Source organism: Protopterus annectens, chromosome 5.part0 (assembly GCF_019279795.1).
Source record: "Protopterus annectens isolate FY-2018-M chromosome 5.part0, PAN1.0, whole genome shotgun sequence".
Lineage (NCBI taxonomy): Eukaryota > Metazoa > Chordata > Ceratodontiformes > Protopteridae > Protopterus > Protopterus annectens.
The window spans coordinates 1,524,785,728-1,524,805,668 of NC_056735.1; the positions used below are offsets into that span (position 1 = coordinate 1,524,785,728).

Genomic DNA, 19,941 nt, shown 5'->3' on the forward strand with positions numbered 1-19,941 from the left:
CACTTTTGGCAGGGACGCAGGAACTGGTTCTGCCAGGAGTCTCACTGGCACCACCAGACCCAAGGACAGATGCAGTACTACTCCCTGATGGTGATTGCTGTCTGCTGGATCCATGTCCCTGATGGGACTGCCAGAACCACATGCCTATGACCTACTCTGGTGCGGTGTGGACAAAACCCTCCCTTCAGTAGTGCTGGTGGTACTGTCACTATGCAACTGTGAATGTGCACGGCCACATGGGCTTTCAGCTGATCATGTTGCTGTCCTACATCCACCTGGCTGATGCCCTACTCCCACCACATGCTCAAGCACAGACATTGCACGGTCAAGCAGTGACAATGTCTCACCCCACCGTCTATCTACAACATTGGCAAAATGACATGTGGCATCACAAATGCCTTGGTGGTCATCACGCATGGCAGGAAGCACTGCATTCATGACCCTGAGCATCTGTCTTGTGTTGCGGTCAGTACGTGCCTGTGCTTCCATGATAAACCATAACATATGTCTGGTGACACCTGCTGTGGCACTTGTGACAGGGACTTGCTGGGCAGCAGTCCTGTCCATCTGCCTGTGTGTGACCTCACCTGCTGTCTGGCTATGGCTAGAGTCTACACTCACACTTGCCATAATCACCACACTAGCCTGTTGCATGCCACCACCCTCCAACTGTCCATTATCTGTGGCTGCTGGGGAATGGGTATGTGTGGGCATACTGACTGTGTGCAGAGACATTGCAACCAATGGCACAGGTTCAGGCCCCGACAACCCCACCTGTGCCTCACTATGACCACCATCATCTTGGGAGTCCACTAAGACACTGACATCAGGTTGTGAGGGAGAGAGACACCAACCCCCATGATCACCTGTGAGGGGAAGACAATTTATGTAAATTAATACCCTGCAGTATTATGTTTGCTGATACACATACACATACACACAAACGCGCACACACACACACACACACACACACACACACACACACACACACACACCTGGTAAAGTCTGGCACAGCTTTGCCACCTATGGGCCCTTCAGGCCAGACCTTACCATAGTTCTGACTGCCATAATCTATCTCTTTAACAGCTACTGTAAGGCCTTCAACAAAAGGTGACAAATCCTACTGTGTGATGGGCCTATTAGCAGAATAGTAAGTGTGACCAACATCATGGCTATTGGAATGAGCTGTACAGTGTCACCAAGTGCATATGCAAGTACTGTAAGAACTGACTTACTGCTATACAGACCAGACACAATGACAAGGTTTAATGATATGTGATAACTAATGATGGAACAAGAGACTACTGTGTCAATGCAGTACCTACCAGTTCAGACTTACAAGGATTCATTTCAGACAACATCGCAGGACAGTCTTCAATACATACAGGAAACATGTAAACTACTAGGTGCATAGCTTCATAAGATGATACCAGGCTATTGGCCCAGATGCCCTCATAAGCCTAGCCCAGACTTTCGCCCATGTTCCTTAAAAGCCATCACCTGTATCCTCTGTCCAGCTGGGACATACGCAGGATACCAGGGGTGTCTTTTCTGTTTCCCATGCAGTTGTCCAGCTTCTTCTCCAAGAGGGCTATACACATATACTGCTAGACATGGTGAGGGAGTGTATTTTACAGACAGTTTATTGTGTGGGGCACTACACTAACCTGCTATCAAGTACCATACATGTCACAGGCCAGGTGAGGGCCTTGCGTGCATGTTGTGTGAGTGGGGTTTGCCTTATGCAGAAACACCATCAAGGCTGGTTTGGAAATGGCCTTGTATGCCAGACACAGGTCACCTATGAACAGTCTGTATGAGACTGAATATAGGGACAGAACTTTCAGCTTATCTGTATAGGGTAAGTGTTGCAGACCCCGGATTTGATTAGTCAGGAACCTCTTGGTCTCTGCAACTGTTGCATTTGCTTGACAAAGTACATGCCAAAGGAGCCATTGTACTCGGTAATGCATCTGATAAGGGTGAAGTACAGGGATGTTGTGGCCTTCTGGTTCCTGGATGACATACCCATATGTGTGAGGTGGGCCATGTAGACAGCCTTCCGTACAATGGTGCCCACACAGTGGAAAACTGTCAGGTTGTTACCAACCTTGGTATGCAAGCCGCCTCACACCTGATTACATGTTCAGTACATTGTTATTACTGTCATAATTAGTGTGGATGACATCTACCACAAGAGGGAAAATGATGCATCTCCTGGCATTCAGTTTGAGGCAGTGCTTCTAGTACCAGTCATTAATTTTAGTAAGGGCCTCTTGCAGAATGCTCACATCAGTAGAGGAATGTAAGAACCTGTGTCTAACAGAACTCTCTGCCAACTATCTGGAAATATACAGAGCTAAGTATATTTTTTGGTTCTTCAGAATTGTGTACTGTAAATTGTTGCTAGACTAATTTTATTCAGAGTTGTGCACTGTTATTTTTGATTCACTGTATAGTTTTTCAGATCTCTGCTGAAAGTGTTTTGTCCCACCCATCCTCCCTATCTCTGGTTTGTTGTTTAAATTTGGTGGCTTTTGCAGTTACCCACCCCACTATAGATTTGATCTGGGACACACCCCCCAGTCCCATCTCTTTACAACATTCTACCCAATACACTCCTTCTGCACTTTTTAGTAATTTTTAATTTAACTGCATTTTTTTAAACTGTGTTTTGTCTAATATTGCTACATACTCAAGTGTGCTAGTTTCTTACCTTTCCTGTAACTAGTGTAGTCCAGTTACAGATTTGCTGTATCCATGACTGTATGTAAGCTTCTGAGCCCCCCACAAGCCTTTCTATGTTGGAGGGAAGCCTTCTAGCTTGTCAGTGGGAGTGGTAAGCACTAGGTAACCTTACTACCACATAAGGAGTGGTTCTGGCCCAGAAATTGAAGTTATTGGCCATCTGGGCAATCATTTCCATCTTCTCTCCCAACTTTCTGATTTGAAAGCCTGCATTTGCACTTGTTTCTTTCCTGTAACTAGTCTAGTGCAGATACAGATTCTTAGTTTTAGCACTTGAGTTTGCTTATTCCTGCTCAGCACTTGTTCAGAACTTGTTGTAAGCACTACATAAGCTACTAATCACTATAGCACCAAACCTTCCTCATAACCTAGAGGAAAACAGTTTTTGCATTTACTTTTCTCACTTGCTTAGCGAAAAACAGATCTTGTACTCACTTTCCTCACTTATCTAGATGAAAATAGTTTTTTATTCAGTCATGTCCAAGGGTCAGCTCCCAGTGTTCTCTCCTGTCTGTCTGATGAATCTGGGCATCTTGGGGCAATGTAGAAATTGCCTCAAGTACACAGACAACCCTCTCCTCCTACCACCCAGCACTACAGCCTGTGAGAAATGCACTTATCTAGCCAAACTGGAGGTAAAGCTCTCTCCAAGTCTGAACTTGACATTCAAGAGGAGAAGGTAAACACTTGCACCACACCACACTTATCATATAGTCTCACTAAATCTACACCACCAAAATCCACACATAGAAAAAAAAAATTCGTGGAGGACTTCCACCTCCCAACATAACCCAAATGACACACAGCCCACAGACTCAGTGTGCCAGTCAACCACAGCCAATAAGGCAAAACAACATATCCAACACACTAGTCATAGGTGACTCTATAGCTAGGCACACTGATGTCCCACTCACCAGGCTAAACAAGGAGAAGGTTACTGTCAGCTGCCTGTCAGGTGCCAGGATCTGCCACATAATCCACGCACTCAGGTCACTCCACAACAAGTACAAATATGACTGTCATTGTCCATGTTAGTGTGAACGATCTGAGACGTACCTCCCTGGACTACATAAAAAGAGACATGGAAGAGCTCTCCGATCTTGTAGCCCAGGCAGGTATGACCCTAGCCCTGAGTAGCATTCTGCTATCGCCCAGAATGATACTGCAGTACAAGGACAAAATGATAGACTTCAACAATTGGCTGAGCTTCTGGTGTCATTCTAGGGGGATCCAGTATCTGTCTGCTTGGGATGATGTGGTCGAGAGGCCACGATGCTTTGCCAGAGATGGTCTGCACATGTCACCCTGGGATTAGGGATACTGGCTAAGGTTCTTGCCGCCCCTATAGTGCCGTTTTTAGGCAAGGTTCAAATGACAAATTCATCACTGTAACAGGAACAAGCAAGCAAAAACTGAGGGTAATGCTACTCAATGCTAGAAGTCTAAATCTCAAAATGCACTCACTTGTGGCACTCCTTAAAATGGAGAACATCGATATCTGTGCAGTGTCTGAGACCTGGTTCAAGGCTCCAGAGAGCACCCCTGCACTACCAGGCTCATACCACACTTTTCGGCCATGTAACATGGAGCAGAACAACAAAGGCAGAGGTGTGTCCATATTCATTAAGGATATCCACACCTCCAGGCTAGTTGCTCAGCATAATGCATCAGAGGTTATCCAAGTGCAACTAACCCTAGGCAAAACTGCAATCCAAATTGTAGCTTGCTACAGATCCCCCACCAGCCCAGACATTCCCACTCCTCTTTTCTTGATGTACTGGAAAATATTAGGGTTCAACCAAACACCCTAATAATGGGCGATTTCAACTACCCCACCATTAACTGGGAAAACTACTCGTGTACCAACTCCTTCACACGCTTTCTGGAATTCATAAACTCCAATGCCCTGGATCAACTTATCCACACTTCCACCAGGGGCAACAATATCCTAGACCTAGTCATTACCAACATGAGTGACCAGTTTTCCACACCTGAAGTCAACTCCTTGTTGGTCCGATCCGACCATAAGCTAATCACCCTTGATCCCGCCCCACCCACCATTAAGGAAACCACAGTGAAAAATTTCTCCAAAGCCAACTTCATGCTTCTTAAGACAGAAGTGGTGAATTTCATGACACCCATGCAGATGGACAATACAGTTACGACTGCTGAATCCTACACAAATGTACTCTATAAGCACTTACACGAGTGCATGGATCATGCTATCCCAAACGGAACCAAGATGCTGTCCTCCAAAAAAAGGAAGCCAATCTGGTGGTCCCCTGCCATAAATAAACTGTACAACAGAAGGAAGAAATTGTTGCAAAAGAGAGTACAATCCCATGAATGGAGGAGCTCCCTGGTCAGCCTCCGTAAGAAGCTGAGATCCCTTATAAGATCCTGCAAAGCTAGCTACGAAAACAAAAATCGCCACTGCTTCTAAGGACAACCACAAAACATTCTATAGCTATGTCAAGAATCTCAATGGCAACACCCTGCTCGGAGTTACAGCACAACGGTATGAAAATTACAGAACCAACTGATAGTGTCAACATCCTGGCAGATAGGTTCAGTGCTAACTTTACCCCACCCCACATACATACTATACAGGAAGAATACAGAGTCCCTGTAATCACAACTATGCAGGTAAAAGCTGCACTCTCTAATGTCTAATGCCGAAAACACAGCATACATGGGACCGGACAACATCCCAGGTTGCATTTTACACCAACTGGCTCCCCACCTAAGCACCATGTTCAATCATAGCCTCACATCAGGCTTTTTGCCCACTGAAAGGCTTACAGCAACAGTTATCCCACTCCACAAAGGGGGAGCCACCACTGATCCCGGGAACTATCACCTTATTAGCCTGATGAGCCTGGTCTGCAAGGCCATGGAACGTATCATCATGGAACTCAAAGATATTGGTAACCTCCAAACTCTGGATCCCACCCAGTTCAGGTTTGTGAAAGGCAGATCATGCCTTCTGAACCTGATCAACCTCTTTGAGGCAGTCACCAAAGCCGTAGATGAGGGTAAGGTGGTTCACACAGCCTATCTTGACCTCGCCAAGGCTTTCAACACCATCCCCCATTCTTTAATTATAGCTAAACTCACTAAACTAGGTATAAATCCCTACATCACAAGATAGGTTGCCAACTGGCTCACTGACAGAACCCACACTGTAAAAGTTGCACACTCCAAATCTGACCTCAAACCAGTGACAAGTGGAGTACCACAGGGTTCAGTCCTGGGACCTCTTCTGTTTGGTATCTACTTCTCTGAAGTACAGGCTAACACAGAAGGCCTCTGGCTAACGAAGTTCACACATGACTGCAAACTAGGAACCATAGTCAAGTCCCCAAATGATGTGGAAATCCTACAGAAGGGCCTTGCTGAGACAGATGCCTGGTGTCAGAGCCATGGCCTCAAGCTCAATGCCAAAAAGTGCATTGTCATCCCCTTTGGTAAAAACTCTGTACCCATGAACTACTACATAGACAGCAGTCTACTTAACACCGAATGTGTGATGAGAGACCTTGGGACCCAGGTGGACAGTAGTCTGTCCTTTGATAGTCACATCACCACAGTAGTCAGGAAGTCCTTCTACATGGCACACCTCATCATAAAAAAAGAGGTCATTGTTCCCCTCTACTTGACACTCATTAGACCCATTATAGAGTACAACACCCCTTTTGGAATGTACCTCACAAGACATCTTCAGCAGCTAGAAAGGCCACAGAAGTACCTCACAAAGAGGATTACTAGCCTCAAACAGATGCCTTACACTGACAGTCTCAAAAAACTCCAGCTTTACTTCATAGCATATCGCTTACTCCGAGGTGATCTCTGCCTAACATATAAAGCTATGCCAAACCCAGAGCTGTTGGACACGCTACACCTAAAGAAATCCTAATCCCTCCGAGCTACATGGTCTAGGGACCTAAACCTTGTCACCACAATAAACAGGACATGCTGAAGGGGTAGATTCCTGTCCCAGAGACTTCCCATACTCTGGAACAGGCTACCTATCTATGTCAAGCAAAGTTCTTCATTAGCACTCTTCAAGAAAAATCTTGAGGAGTGGATGGGAAATAGGAAATATACCCCAGGGATCACTTCTGTCTCTGCTCGATAGTGGCACAGGAAAATAATTTTCTTGGGTGACGTAATCCAGGGGACCTTGTTGGCTAGGCTTACGTAGGCCCTCGGGCCAATAGCCTAGTACCTACCTATGAACCTATGAACCTAAGACAGTGGCCAGCTTGCAATCATGTGTAAATCTGGTCAGCCACAGACCACTGGTTTTGTCTTGTACCTCAGAAATGTATATCTCAAACAGTAGAGGCCCCCAGACCGATCCTTGGGGTACACCGCTCTGTAAGAGTATTACTACTAGAGGTGGTTTGCACCACTTTGACCAAGTGGGTACTGTCATTGAGCCAGTTAGCTAACCATCTGGTAACATACAGGTTGATGCCTAGCTGTGTAGGCATATATATCATGGCTGCCTGGGGATTATTGTGAGAGATTTGGGCTAGGTGAAGGTAGACAGTGTGTATCATCTTCCCCTTGCCCTTGTGTTTGTTGATCACTTCAGAAAAGTTGACCAGTTTAACAGACCTGATCTCCCTATGACCATACCACATTGTGTGGGCTCAAGGATTTTGAGGTTGCCAATGTCTCTGTTTATGAGGTCCTTGATATTGCCTTTCATGCCCTTGCAGATCAGGTTAGTTAGGCTGATGTGCATATGATTGGCTGGGTCAGTGGATTGCTCAAGCATTTTGAGGTTGCCAATGTCCCTGTTTATAAGCTCCTTGCTATTGCCTTCCATGCCTTTGCAGATCCTGTTAGTTAGACTGATATGCATATGATTGGCTGGGTCAGTGGATTTTTCCACCTTTGTGTATAGGGATGACAGTGGCTGTCCTCTGTGCAGATTGGATGACACTGGTGCTCAGGCTTTGGTTGACTACAGTGTGTAATGGAGCTGAGAGGTCATGTCTGAGTTCATGTCGGATGCAGCCAAGAATGGTATCCGGCCTATGGAGATTTCTGTATGTTGCCTTTGAGAGGGCATTATGGACCTTTTTCCTGATGATGAGGGGAGGGGGGGCAGGTGCTGTGCATGTCCATGTGTACTGATGGGGGGACAAGGCGGTGATGTTTACACTTAACCTGTCTGCAGCAGGTTGGCTATATCTATGCCATATGTGTATGTGGTGTTACTGACCACCACTACAGAGCAGATTTGGGTGTTGCCTCTGGGATTGCAGACATATGTGTGGAAGGCCTAGTGATTGGCCTTGGTGGATGTGTCCAATTTGCACTCAAAGATAGCCTTAAGGTAATTCACCTGTGACCGTATTTGCTTGTTCAGACCAAGATGACATTGCTTCCAGTTAGGCAACTGATCCTTCTTGGCCCTACCCAGCAATTATTTCCACCTATTATGGTATTTGTGTATTGCTGCTGTCCACCACAGAGGTTTACCCTACCTTGAAGGAGATGGTTTTCTCCTGTCAGGTCTTGCTGAGTCCATACAGCTATGTAGGTGCTCACATAGTATTGTGCTGTAGGCTTGGACACTATTGCTAGTTTTGACTGATGGGACAGTGGCTGTAAAGCTACTTCTACCTGCTCTGAGGAGATTTATAGTCAGTTTTGGAAAGTTATTTTTGTTTGAACCTGACAGGGGGGTGGCAGGGGAGATGATGACCTCAACAGTGATGGTTATGTTTTCTGATCTTACCAAGGAAGATGACACTGTAGAAGTGATACAGTGGCTGCTCATGTTGGTTAGGACTGGGTACAGGATATTTTTACCTGTTGTAGGAGTGTTGACCAGCTGATCCAATGCATTGCCATTGACAAAGCCGAGGGATCTCTGTACATTCATGTTCAGGTAGAATAGGTTATGCACACTATGGTTGGGTAGTTAAAGTCACCTAGGAGCAGGGTAGACAGTTGCATCTTGACAGATTCAAGCAAATCCAGATAGGTGTAGTGGGTGTCCAGAGTCATGGTTGGAGGTCTGTAGCTAGCTATGATTTGAGTAGGTGTTTTGTTAACAGTGTACTACACTTGGGATGTTTACTGTACATCATAATGTTTGGCCAGCCTAGAGGTGTGTATGTGTATGATAATGTTTAAAATTCCACCTCCTGTGGCTTTGCAGCCCTCCATTTGGGGTCTAAATGTATGGTGGGATGAGTAATCTGGCAAGGATAGTGTGCTCTACACAACTCCAAACCAGGTGTCAGTGACTGCCCAAATGTCAGTATCCTCTAGGACAAGGTACACTTGCAATGACATAAGTTTCATGCTAAGACACCTAGCTCCTGTTAGAGCAAAACATCTGCACAAAGGCACACATCAATCATGGGCAAAGGCCGGAAAATAGTGACACTTTATAAATCTAGCTGTAACACACTTAGTTGCTAGCAAAGACGGTTTTGCATTCACAGGAATACTCTGCTGGATATGACATCTGACATTCAAGTGTATGCCATTATGTTATGACTTTAGTCTTTACTGGGTTGCCAGTGATTTGCCAGGCAATACACAACTGTATGAGGCATTTACTGCAAATATGAGACAAATATGTGGTCTGCAACACTCTGGACAGTTGAAAGGTATGAGCTCAGTATATAACATACAGTTCAACACACATTTCTGCGCCAGTTGTTTACTATGCACATACCCTATATAAGTCTCTTACATTTGTAAGACAAGTATATGTATCATAGTAGCATTCACAGGTGGCATATGAATATTTACAACATCCCAGGTAGCTGGCCTAGCAGGGACACAGTCAGTATTGGACAACAGACACTCCAGTAGTAGTCATACATGAGCTGACTTTTGCTGCGGTGACTCAGGGGCCAGAGCTGTGATCTATGTCACTGCAGACAGGGCCAGCAGGAAGGGCCATAGGTGCTGGACGGCAACATGTGAGTCCAGCAAGTCTTGTTGCGACCTAGTGTTTAACTTCCTATTTCACATTATTGCATCCCCCCTTCTGTATTCCATTACATGCTTAATTGATTGACATACCTGTTGTAGTGCTGAAGAGTTTCCTCAGAATAATGCAAATGTTTAGATTTGTGTAGTCGCAGTCTGTCTTTGTGTAGATGGGTTCATACCTGTTTTGCATAGGCAGCAGCTTGCCTTTTGTAGGTAATGCACATGAGCAGGTGATGGCCTGTGCACCAAATGGTGTCTCCCACTTGCTACTTGCAAACAGAGCAGCTGTGTTGTCTTTCCATTAGCCAGTGCCATAGTGCTATAATTAAGTCCTTCAATGTGGGCCTTGCCCCTTTTCCTTACCTGTGAGGAGGACATTATGGAGGTGTGGAGGCTACAGCTTCACAAAAGGATAGGTGGGAATACCACTCAGAACAAGACATGTGGAGACAGCCCAACAAAATGGGGGACAAGGTTCCAGAATTAGGTACAGAGTGTAAGTAAGTATTGCTGTTATACACTTAGAAGATTGCTAGATTAACAAGTTTGTTTGGACTTGCATTTTCTGCGTGACTTGACATCTGACAGTGATATGTTTCTGACATACCTCTCAACTGTCCAGATGTCTGCAGAATGCACAGAGGTTTGCCTATTATGTTTTGTCTGTTCCTCAGACAATTTCTATTTTTGAGAAATAAGTAGGGTAATGTGAGGAGTGATGTCAGTAAATGTTGACATCCATTTGTGTTTTAGACATATCATTCAGGGATGTTGTGTTACAACAAACCCTGTAACACCAGCAACTGTTTCAGTTTGTAACACCATTATGTGAGAAATGTCCCTCTTTTCAGCCCCCTGTCCCCCAAGTATGTCAGGCTTTCTCCAGATGTCTTGCAGTAAGAGGTTCAGAGGTATGGTATATCATGATTTAGTGTCTTCACTCCTGATATCATCCCAGTGATTTAGCAGACTCCCAGAAATGGTGTGTGGCAGTGGCCATGAATATGGTTCCACAACCTGGACATTCCATGGAAATCTGTACAGTTGGGAGTTATGTATATCTGGCTATTGTTAACAGACTGTCAAGATTGTGTAGCAGTGTAGTGTGTAAATGTTTGTTGGGCTGAGTAGGGGAGTGGCAGATGTGAGTGTCATAGAACCTTTTCTGACTGTGCATGCTACTACAGTTGCTGGTGGTCTATCAGGTGTATATGTTTGTAGGGGCAGACCGAGAAATGTCCTGTAACACCTCAGGATTCCCAGTAGATTGTGACTTGGGGCAGTATATGTTGGTGTAGTGTGTGACTGGCAATCAGGATATGTTTATTCAAACAGTCGTCATACTCTAGAGTTCAGTTGGGGTACTGGTATGTTGCTGTGACTGTATTGCAAATGATTGTGAGTGGACAATATCTCACCAATGTCTGCTTTTCCCTACACTTACATCCCTGTAGTGCATGATATATTTGCAAATGCATATGTAATTCCCCAGAGGTGATTTGGGGTAGTGTCGTGTTGTTCTGACTGTAATTCAGAAGATGCTGGGTGAAATGCTTGGTAGCTCTCAGTGTTTTTTTCCCTTCTGTTACATGACTGCGGTCATACCTCTCCACTGTCCAGATGCATGGCTTATATGTTTGGTCTCTTCCCCATAACAGTTGTGGGTTACTGACAAATCACTGGGTTGATGTGAGCATTGACATCAGTAAATGATGACAATCATTTGTATTTCAGACCTGAAATCTATAAGAAAATATATGTTAAACCAATCCATGCTACTCTAACAGACTTCTATGCTTATAACAGCCATATTTGAAATATGTCACTATTGTTTGCCCTTTATCCCCCCAGTTTGTCAGGCTTTTTGCAGATGTCTTGGACTAAGAGGCTGAGTGTATATATGTACATTTATATATATATATATATATATATAGAGAGAGAGAGAGACAGTGATTTGAATGATTGATTTATGTCACTGGACATGGAGGCGAAATGTAGAGCTATGTATGGGGGCACTGATTTTTTTGTGGGACAGATGCCCTTTTTCTTATTATGGTGAGAGTGGGATGTTGGGGAAGGGCTGTAGGCATGTTTGGGGAGGTAGGTTGGGGTATGATAAGTTGCAGTCACAGACAGACAAGACACACAAGGCACCAGAGAGGAGCGGTATGTGACACATGATAGGGGCTAAACACCTTGGATGGGGAGGGTGGTTGGGAATCAGAGGCCCATGACCACCCAAATGGATGCAGTGGGACTGAAGTCCCTACCCATGGGCAGTCACCACTGCACCTTCATGGCCCCAAAGGTGGCTGTGCTGTGGGCTGGACAACAGGGGCAGCTTGCCCTTCCAGGTGTGCCAGGTGGCCCTCCATCTGGGACAGCCGTCCATCCAACTCAGAGATTATGACACTGTGCACCATACCCCAAAACTTGCGGTGGGTGACAGGCTCCTCTCCATGCCCATGCCCAGGTGGTTCCACCCAAAGGTGGTGCAGAACCAGTGAATAAGAAGTTCCAAGTTGGGTCCCAGACATGCTGCGGGCTGGTGCCATGGCCAGATGAGATGGAACAGGTGAATCAACTGGGAAATGTGCTATGGTGTTGAGGTTATCCAAGATATATTGGTTAGTCATGAACAAAACATTTCAAAATTAGTTATGACAGCATGCATGGGCGTTCCAATTAACCCAAACCAACAGATGTAAAACAGTTGCATAGCCCTAATACTCTCTGGTTTAAACAGTCTGACCTTGTAATCCTGACATTCATGCATGGCAGATAGTTATTGCACTGTGTATTAATCCTTTGAAATAATACAATCTTGGAAGCAAAGGGTAACACAAGAATGCAATGCTGCAGGGGACACACTTTAATACTGTAGACATTAGTATTCAGGGTTCAGATCATAGTGCATACAATATTACATATTTCCTTTATATCTTGTTTTACAGCTCCACATTCTACTGTTTTGCATACTAGATGGTTCTCAGAACAGCCTCAGTTAATTCATGCTGTCAAAGCCATATTTGCTGTGAAGAACCTGTACACATTCTATTGCTACAACAACATACCAGAGTAAACACAACAGTTTGTGGTATAAATATTTATTATAGTGAAATGACACATTAATGGATATCCTGTGGATCATTATTAGTGTGACAAATGTAATTTATTCATTAGCCACAGTACACACTATACCTACTGGCAGTAAACAGTGTACTCCTTCTACTTTATGGCACTATATACCGCAAGATAGATCTGTACTCACCAGCCTGTTGACGCATTCATGTTAGTCTGTTGGCATGGGCCTCAATATTGCTAGCCCGCTCTGCTGTAGCTGTAAGGTTGAGAAACAAACATTATGCATACCTGTCTATCACATACTCAGGCTAGAATTTGGTACAGCTATATCTGAGATACTTACAAACTGATGGAGCATGGTTGTCCTGAGCATCTTTGATCCATTGGACCAAGAGCACCCCCTTCCTCTGCTTTAGGTCAGCATAGTGATGCCGTACCTGCTCACTAGTTGGGTGATACCAGTAGCAGTGGTGAGGTCACATGATAGATGGTCCCAGGCCTACGCTTTATACTGTGAGCCCTGGTACTGACCCTGCAGCAGTCTGTCATCATGGTTTGATACGAAGAGCCCAGCCGTGACCCTGGACTCCAAAATGCCTCAGCGCTGTACCCGAAAGTTTGAGTCCTCTACAACACCTGGCATACTTTCCTGCACAATTCAAACTACAACAGGTTCTGGCTGTATTCCTGCCTGCATGGTTTAAATAAGGACAAATTGCCACCCTTTGTCATCATTGGACCATTTTGAAAATGCTGAGCACAGCTTAGCGATGAGCAAACCCTCTAAGTGGAGGTGAGCTATATTTAAAGGTGTAGATGCTGACCAGTGCTTAGCGGTGTGCAATTCCACTTAGCTTAGCTGGCTGCTGCTTAGAATGTATGTCTAAGCACTGCTTAAACTGGCTAAGCAGAGCTGAGCACTGCTTAGCATTGCTCAGTTTTCATTTAAAAAAAAATATCAGGATTGTAGATTAATTCATCATTACTGACATATTATTAAGTGTATATGATTTACTTTACATGACATCCACCTATGTGGTTTCATTACATTACCTGGGGGTGTGAGTATACTGTATGGGACACTTGTGTACACATGGGTGATTTTACATGTTATATGCACTCACACTTCCATTTTCGACCAACTACACTACCCTGGGTGACAAATATCACTTACTACATAATTTAACATAAAAAATAATTTTAACAATGCTTTCCCATGTAAAACTAAAGTGCCTGTCTTGGTACTTGAACCATGAACTCCTGCATGCAAAGCCGGGACTCTAACCACTATTATTATTTATTTATTTTTTTATTTATTTGCAGTCTGTTTGCCAGGATAGTCCATTGGGCCACAAGGAACCCATTTTCAATGGAGTCCTGGGGAGAAAAGCTCCAGAAAATTACAAATACATAGTACATATTGCACATATACATTACAGATTATGTCATAGGAATAAAAAGTAAATATGATAAGAAAAGGTTAACAATGATATAATACATTAGTATATTTCATTAAACAGCAATAAAAACACTTTTTTTTTTTACAAAAGTAGCAGCATAGGGTAACTGTTAAGTAGTTGGTCAAATAGTTCAATAGAGCTGTGGAACTATAGGAGGCAGTGATGGCGTATTTAGTTCTAGGAGAGTAGGAAGCGGTATTAGAAGGATTAGGTAGGATGGGAACAGGAGCACTTCCATCGTTCTGGTTCATGCATTTCAAAGGTAGTGGCTAGGGAGGGACAAAGAGAGGAGTTGTAAATGAGTTTGTTTGCTTGGATGAGTTGGGTATATGTGAGGAGGGTAGGTAGCTCAAGCCAGTTTAGTTGGTGAAGAGAATTACAATGGTGAGAAATGGCTCTGTGACCTGCCACAAATGTTGATATCTTTTTATAGCAAGAGGATAGTTTTGTTTTGTGGAAGGATTGCAGATTGGTGAGGATAGATGCACCATATAGGAGGGATGGGATGAGATAAGTATTGACTAATTTGAGCCTGTTGGAAGGAGAGATATAGTGATTATGGCGGTATAGCACTATCTCATCATTAGGATTTTAGCTATACATTTTTATGTAGCTCCTATGAGATGTGCAAGCAATGCTGAGCAGAGGGCCATAATGTGCAAACCCACTCAGCTATGCTTAAAGTTAACTTAGAATGGAAAAAAAATACTGAATGAATTTTAACATGTATTTTCGGCTTTGTCCAGATTTTTGCCTCTCAGACGTTCATAGGTATGATCATACCTCTCAACCTCTTAGAGCAAGACATCTGGACAAATGCAGATTAACAGTAGTAGAATGGGCAAACATAGTGCACATTTTAAATATTGCTCTTCCAAACTTACAGGTTGATAGAATAACAGGTTTTGCATTAGCATGATTTTCTGACTAGTATGCAGTCTGGACAGTCTGTGAATATCTGTACAGATGGGAAGTATGGCCCTAGTGCCATACAGCACTTTGACAATGCAGGGGGGGGTATGACAGGTACTGTTGCACACCTCCTCCATTGCTTCCTATTGAAATTCCTGCTTTCAGTGTCCGCAGACACTGAAAACAATTAGAAAGTGCCGCATGGCACTTTGGCAATGCAGGGGGTGTGTGACAGTGCCTGTCACACACACCCTCCATTGCTTCCTAATTAATTTCATGCTTTCATTGTCTGCAGACACTGAAAGCAGGTAGGAAGTGCCATATGACACTTTCAGAGTGCAGGGGGCATGTTGGATGTGCGAGCACTACTAAAACATGCCCCCTGTATTCAGTAGTGTTCGTGTCCGCTTAGCCTTAACAGTAGCGCGCCTTTATGAATCTGCAAGGCTCACTGCTGTTAAGGGTATGCGGAAATGGACATGGTTCACTCCTTGCAGGAACAGCACTATTCCTGCACTGAGTTTACTGAATTCTGGTGAGTATCTTTTAATAAAACTTATTGTTGCACGATTAGGAAAGAATGTTTCATCACAGAATGCAGACACTTTTGTGAAAGACGGTGGGAAATATGCACTGGCTTCTTTTACATAAATGATGAAAAACTCATAAGTGGAAATAGACATAATATCCCTAAGAATAACAAGACTGCATTTTAATTTATATTGTACAGGTCTAGCAAAGTTATAGCTTAATTAATATTTACTGTGACAGTAATTAATATAAGCATTTCCTTTTTTTGTTTTTCATCCTAGGTACAGCAGCTTGGTTGATATTGTAGTAGCAAACCAGAAGAAGCTATCTGCAGAAGACAAATGCCGTCTCATTCTACAACAGTGTAAATTTCAAGGATGGCAGGTTTGTTTTTTTCCTTACCTCTGCTAATGAGAAGAAAAAGTTATATTCTTAAGTATGGGGAGACTACTTTTTTCAAAATTGTATATTCTGCTCTTTCAAAATTATGCAATACTGTCAGTTCAGGTTCTTTAATGTAAAGGGCCATCCACCTTCCTCTAAATTTCCTCAAGATGCCTGCAACTAAAAAATCTCATACTACTGTATGATTAATATTAGATACACATGTGCTTCAAAAGAGATGCTGCTTGAATTTATTTATATGTGAAATGAATGTGAAAAGGATCGTATAGTCTTCTGTTTGAAAAGCCAGTGTCTTTATATCTGGTTTGCTGTACTTGTATGTATTTTTTTATTGATCTTTTTACCCTTTGTTTAGAGTGTCAGTGGCTCAATAAATAATATTTCCATATTCTAAAGAAGAACTGTCTGAATTATAGGATGAAAGTACTCAGCAAATAAATAGACAAAACATTGTGCACTTTGTGAGATCTCCGGGTAGGTGTTTGTGGGTTTGTTTCATGTTAATAGTTCTTACTTTTGGACCAGCTTCCAGGATTTATAGTCAGTTCTTTTTTCTATTCTTTTCTCATTTTCTTTCTTTTGTGAAAAGCCAGTCATTTAATGTTTAATACTTTTAATAATGTTTATATAATTTGAGTTGTTAATATCATGAGGTAATATATTATCTGATGTTGTTAATCTTCTTTCCATTCATCACTGATGGGCTTCGGTTCTGAGCCCTCGGAACCGAGTCAACCTTTTTACCAAGCTCGCGCCAGCCAAAAAAACTCTCAAGCTAAGTTTCTACCCAGAATGCCATTCTCCCTGTTACCTGAGATCTCGTTTGCTGCGTAGCCGTAAAGCTATGTTTCAGCCGAGCTCTCAGCTAAGTGGATTTTTTTTATATGTGTGGAAAATTTTTGATATCTTTATATTTTATTAAGCAATTAGTATTTCCAGTGTCTTTTCTTATGTCTAACCTTGCTTGTTCCTTTCTACTCATTGTTACCATTGGTAAACTTTCTAGTACCATTGTTGGTACAGCCTTTCCTCCCTCACTCTTGTGGTATATCTTCAATACCATAGTTGGTATTGTCAATCCTGTTTAACCTATTAGCTTTGGATTTTTTAAAGGTGTTTCCCTTTTTTTCTCTACATATCAATGTATTGTTATATTTGTGACATTTTTGAATGGAGTTGACTTTACTCTAGTTGGATTATACAGTTAGCCTGTGGTGTCTTTTCTATCAAGATGTCAGATAAGAAGGGTACTTCGGGTTTTAAGCATTGTACTTCATGTAATGGCAAGTTACCTAATAGTGATTCTCATGATGACTGTGTATACTGTTTGGGAGTGCCCCACCTTTCAGTGCAGCCTCCATGTGACATTTGTCAGAGTTTCAGTCAACGCACTCTTAATGAGCGCAAAAATAAACTCATTCTGAAAGGGGTACTCAAGTCTCCCTTCTCAGAGGCCATTTCTGCGATGGAGGTCTCAACCCCTCCTACTAAGGACAAAAAGAGATCCCACTCTGTTCCTTCTTCAACATCGGGTGATCAGAGCAAGCCTGAGAAATCAGAGGTCCCAAATTTATCTTTGGAGCATAAATCTGCCTCTATGGCTCCATCTTCCTTGGCCCCGACCATCTCGAATCCTACAATACCAGCGCTAGTTTCAGCACCGGTCCTGCCTCCGGCACCAATCATAGACTTTACTATGCCTATTTCAACTTCAGCACCTGTGGCTACTTAGGCTCAGGGCACACCTTTGACTACTCCATTAGCATCCATTTTGGAACCAACTGTTTCAGCTCTGAGTGACACTTTGGCACCGAGCGTTGTACCAACCTCACTGGATTTGACCCCTTTACTTCTGGTCTTGAAACTAGAGACTTCAGTGCTGACAGACCTTGCACCACAAACCTGATACTCTCCATTCAGTAGATCCATTTCTGGGCCAAGTGTATAGACCCTACATTGAACATTCTGAATCCCCATCCGGAGTATCCACTAGATCCATCAGGAACCTGCCAGAACATGACGTGGTGTGTCTTGTAGACCAGCTGTTATTAGCCAGGGGGATCCTCACTTTTTCTAAGACCCATCCACCTGCATTACTTGGGTTGACTTATCCATGGACTCCATCTTACACTCCTCCTTCGACCATCTCATTTCCGAAGCCTTCTGCTCTAACATCCTTCTTGGAACCCATCACCTCAATGCCTACAGTGCATCTGACTCCAGCTCCAGGTTTGTCCCTTTGATCTTCGGTTCCCGCTGAACTGGTCCTTCCTCAATCTGGGGATTAGGGGATGGGTGCATCAGCTCAAGGTACGGAGCCACCTCTCTCCTCAGTTCCGTCCTCGGTGCTGATAGTCTGCTTGAGGCTCCATCCGTGGGGGTGGGTTCGTCAGAGTGGGGTGTGACCCTAGTCCTGAGGTTGTCTTTATTGGTTCCGGGCTCCCATCCTTCTTTGGGCAGGCCTGCCTTCCGTACGATGGAGTGGGCTCTTGCTTCTGGCAGCAGTCCTTTGATGTTGTAACCCCAGTTTTCACTCCCTGAGTTACAGCTGTCACAGACCATCCCCCGGGACACTGGGCAGAGAAGCCGCAGGACACCCCTGTTCAGGGTACCCGCTCATCCGAGTCCTCCTCAGAGACTCCCACTGAGGAGCTCCCTCGAAAGAAGACATGCAAGAGGAAGCACATGGACTCAACCAAGGAGTCCTTAATGGAAGACACAGATTACGATGATGGTGAAGGGTCCCCACAGTCACCTCCTGATGATGTCTCCTTTGGAGACATCCTGGAAATGTTAAAGCAGAGAGGTGACTGGAAGCCCTCCAACCCTTTGTCTGAGGAGTCTGTGTTCCTGCAGGCTTTTTGCACCCAGCCTTCTACCTCTTGGGTGACCCCGCCTGCCAATGAGCTCGTTCAGCTCGTCATGCAGCATGCTTGGATGAACCCTGATTCCACTGAGGTGATCCCTCAGAGACCAGACAAAATTCTTTCCCCTTCCGAGGAGAACCCGTATTGGTCCAAAGGTTTATCAGTTGATGCTATGGTGGTGGCGGTGGCCATGAAAAAGGACTTGGCTGAGGAAAGTCCCACTGCCCACCTGCCCAACAGGGAGTCCTGGACAGTGGACAGACTTGGGAAGCATGTTTTTACATCAGGGACCTTTGCTATATGGTCCCTGAATTATTTGGCACATTTTACTAGCTCCAGAGAGACTTGATCTCTGAACTGTCAGAGTGTTCACAAAATGCATGGCAGTGGTAACAGCTTACTTGAGACTAAAAGGATTCCGGGTGTTTCCAAATCTGGATGACTGGCTCCTTACCGCCCCCACCGAGCATCTTCTGGTAAAAGCACTGCATTATACTCTCTGTCTCTCTCTCTCTCTCTCTCTCTCTCTCTCTCTCTGGCAAAATTGTTTGGAATAACAATACATTGGGAGAAATCAAACCTTACCCCTACACAACAAATAGAGTTCATTGGAGCAGTGTTCAGTACTCAGTCCTGACTGGTATCATTCCCAATTCATAGACTCCTTCAAATGAGGCTTCAGCTCCGGGTGATACTCTCTCAGCAAGGGAAGTTCTTCAGGCCCTAGGTTCTATGGCAGTGTCAATCCCAATAGTGCCTCTAGCAAAGCTACATATGTGGATTCTGCGATGGCTTCTTCTGTGTCAGTGGTTCCCAGGCTATCACCCCCTCGGTTACCAGATTTGAATAACCAACTTCTGCAAACAGGACCTCCTTTGGTGGATGCAACCAAATGTAGAACTTTGGAGTCATCAATTATATCACCTCAGCCCACAGCCATTGTGACCATGGATCCCTTCCCTGAT

At 44.0% G+C, this 19,941-nt stretch overlaps 1 protein-coding gene across 1 annotated transcript in view; it reads left to right on the forward strand.

The window, feature by feature from the left end:
* The window catches only part of MYO16 (myosin XVI), a 2,679,924-nt gene that overhangs the window by 1,840,295 nt on the left and 819,688 nt on the right, over positions 1–19,941 (forward strand). The window contains exon 28 of the mRNA XM_044071347.1: positions 15,986–16,088. Within this exon, the coding sequence (XP_043927282.1) occupies positions 15,986–16,088 (103 nt within the window). The remainder of the gene's footprint in view (positions 1–15,985; positions 16,089–19,941) is intronic.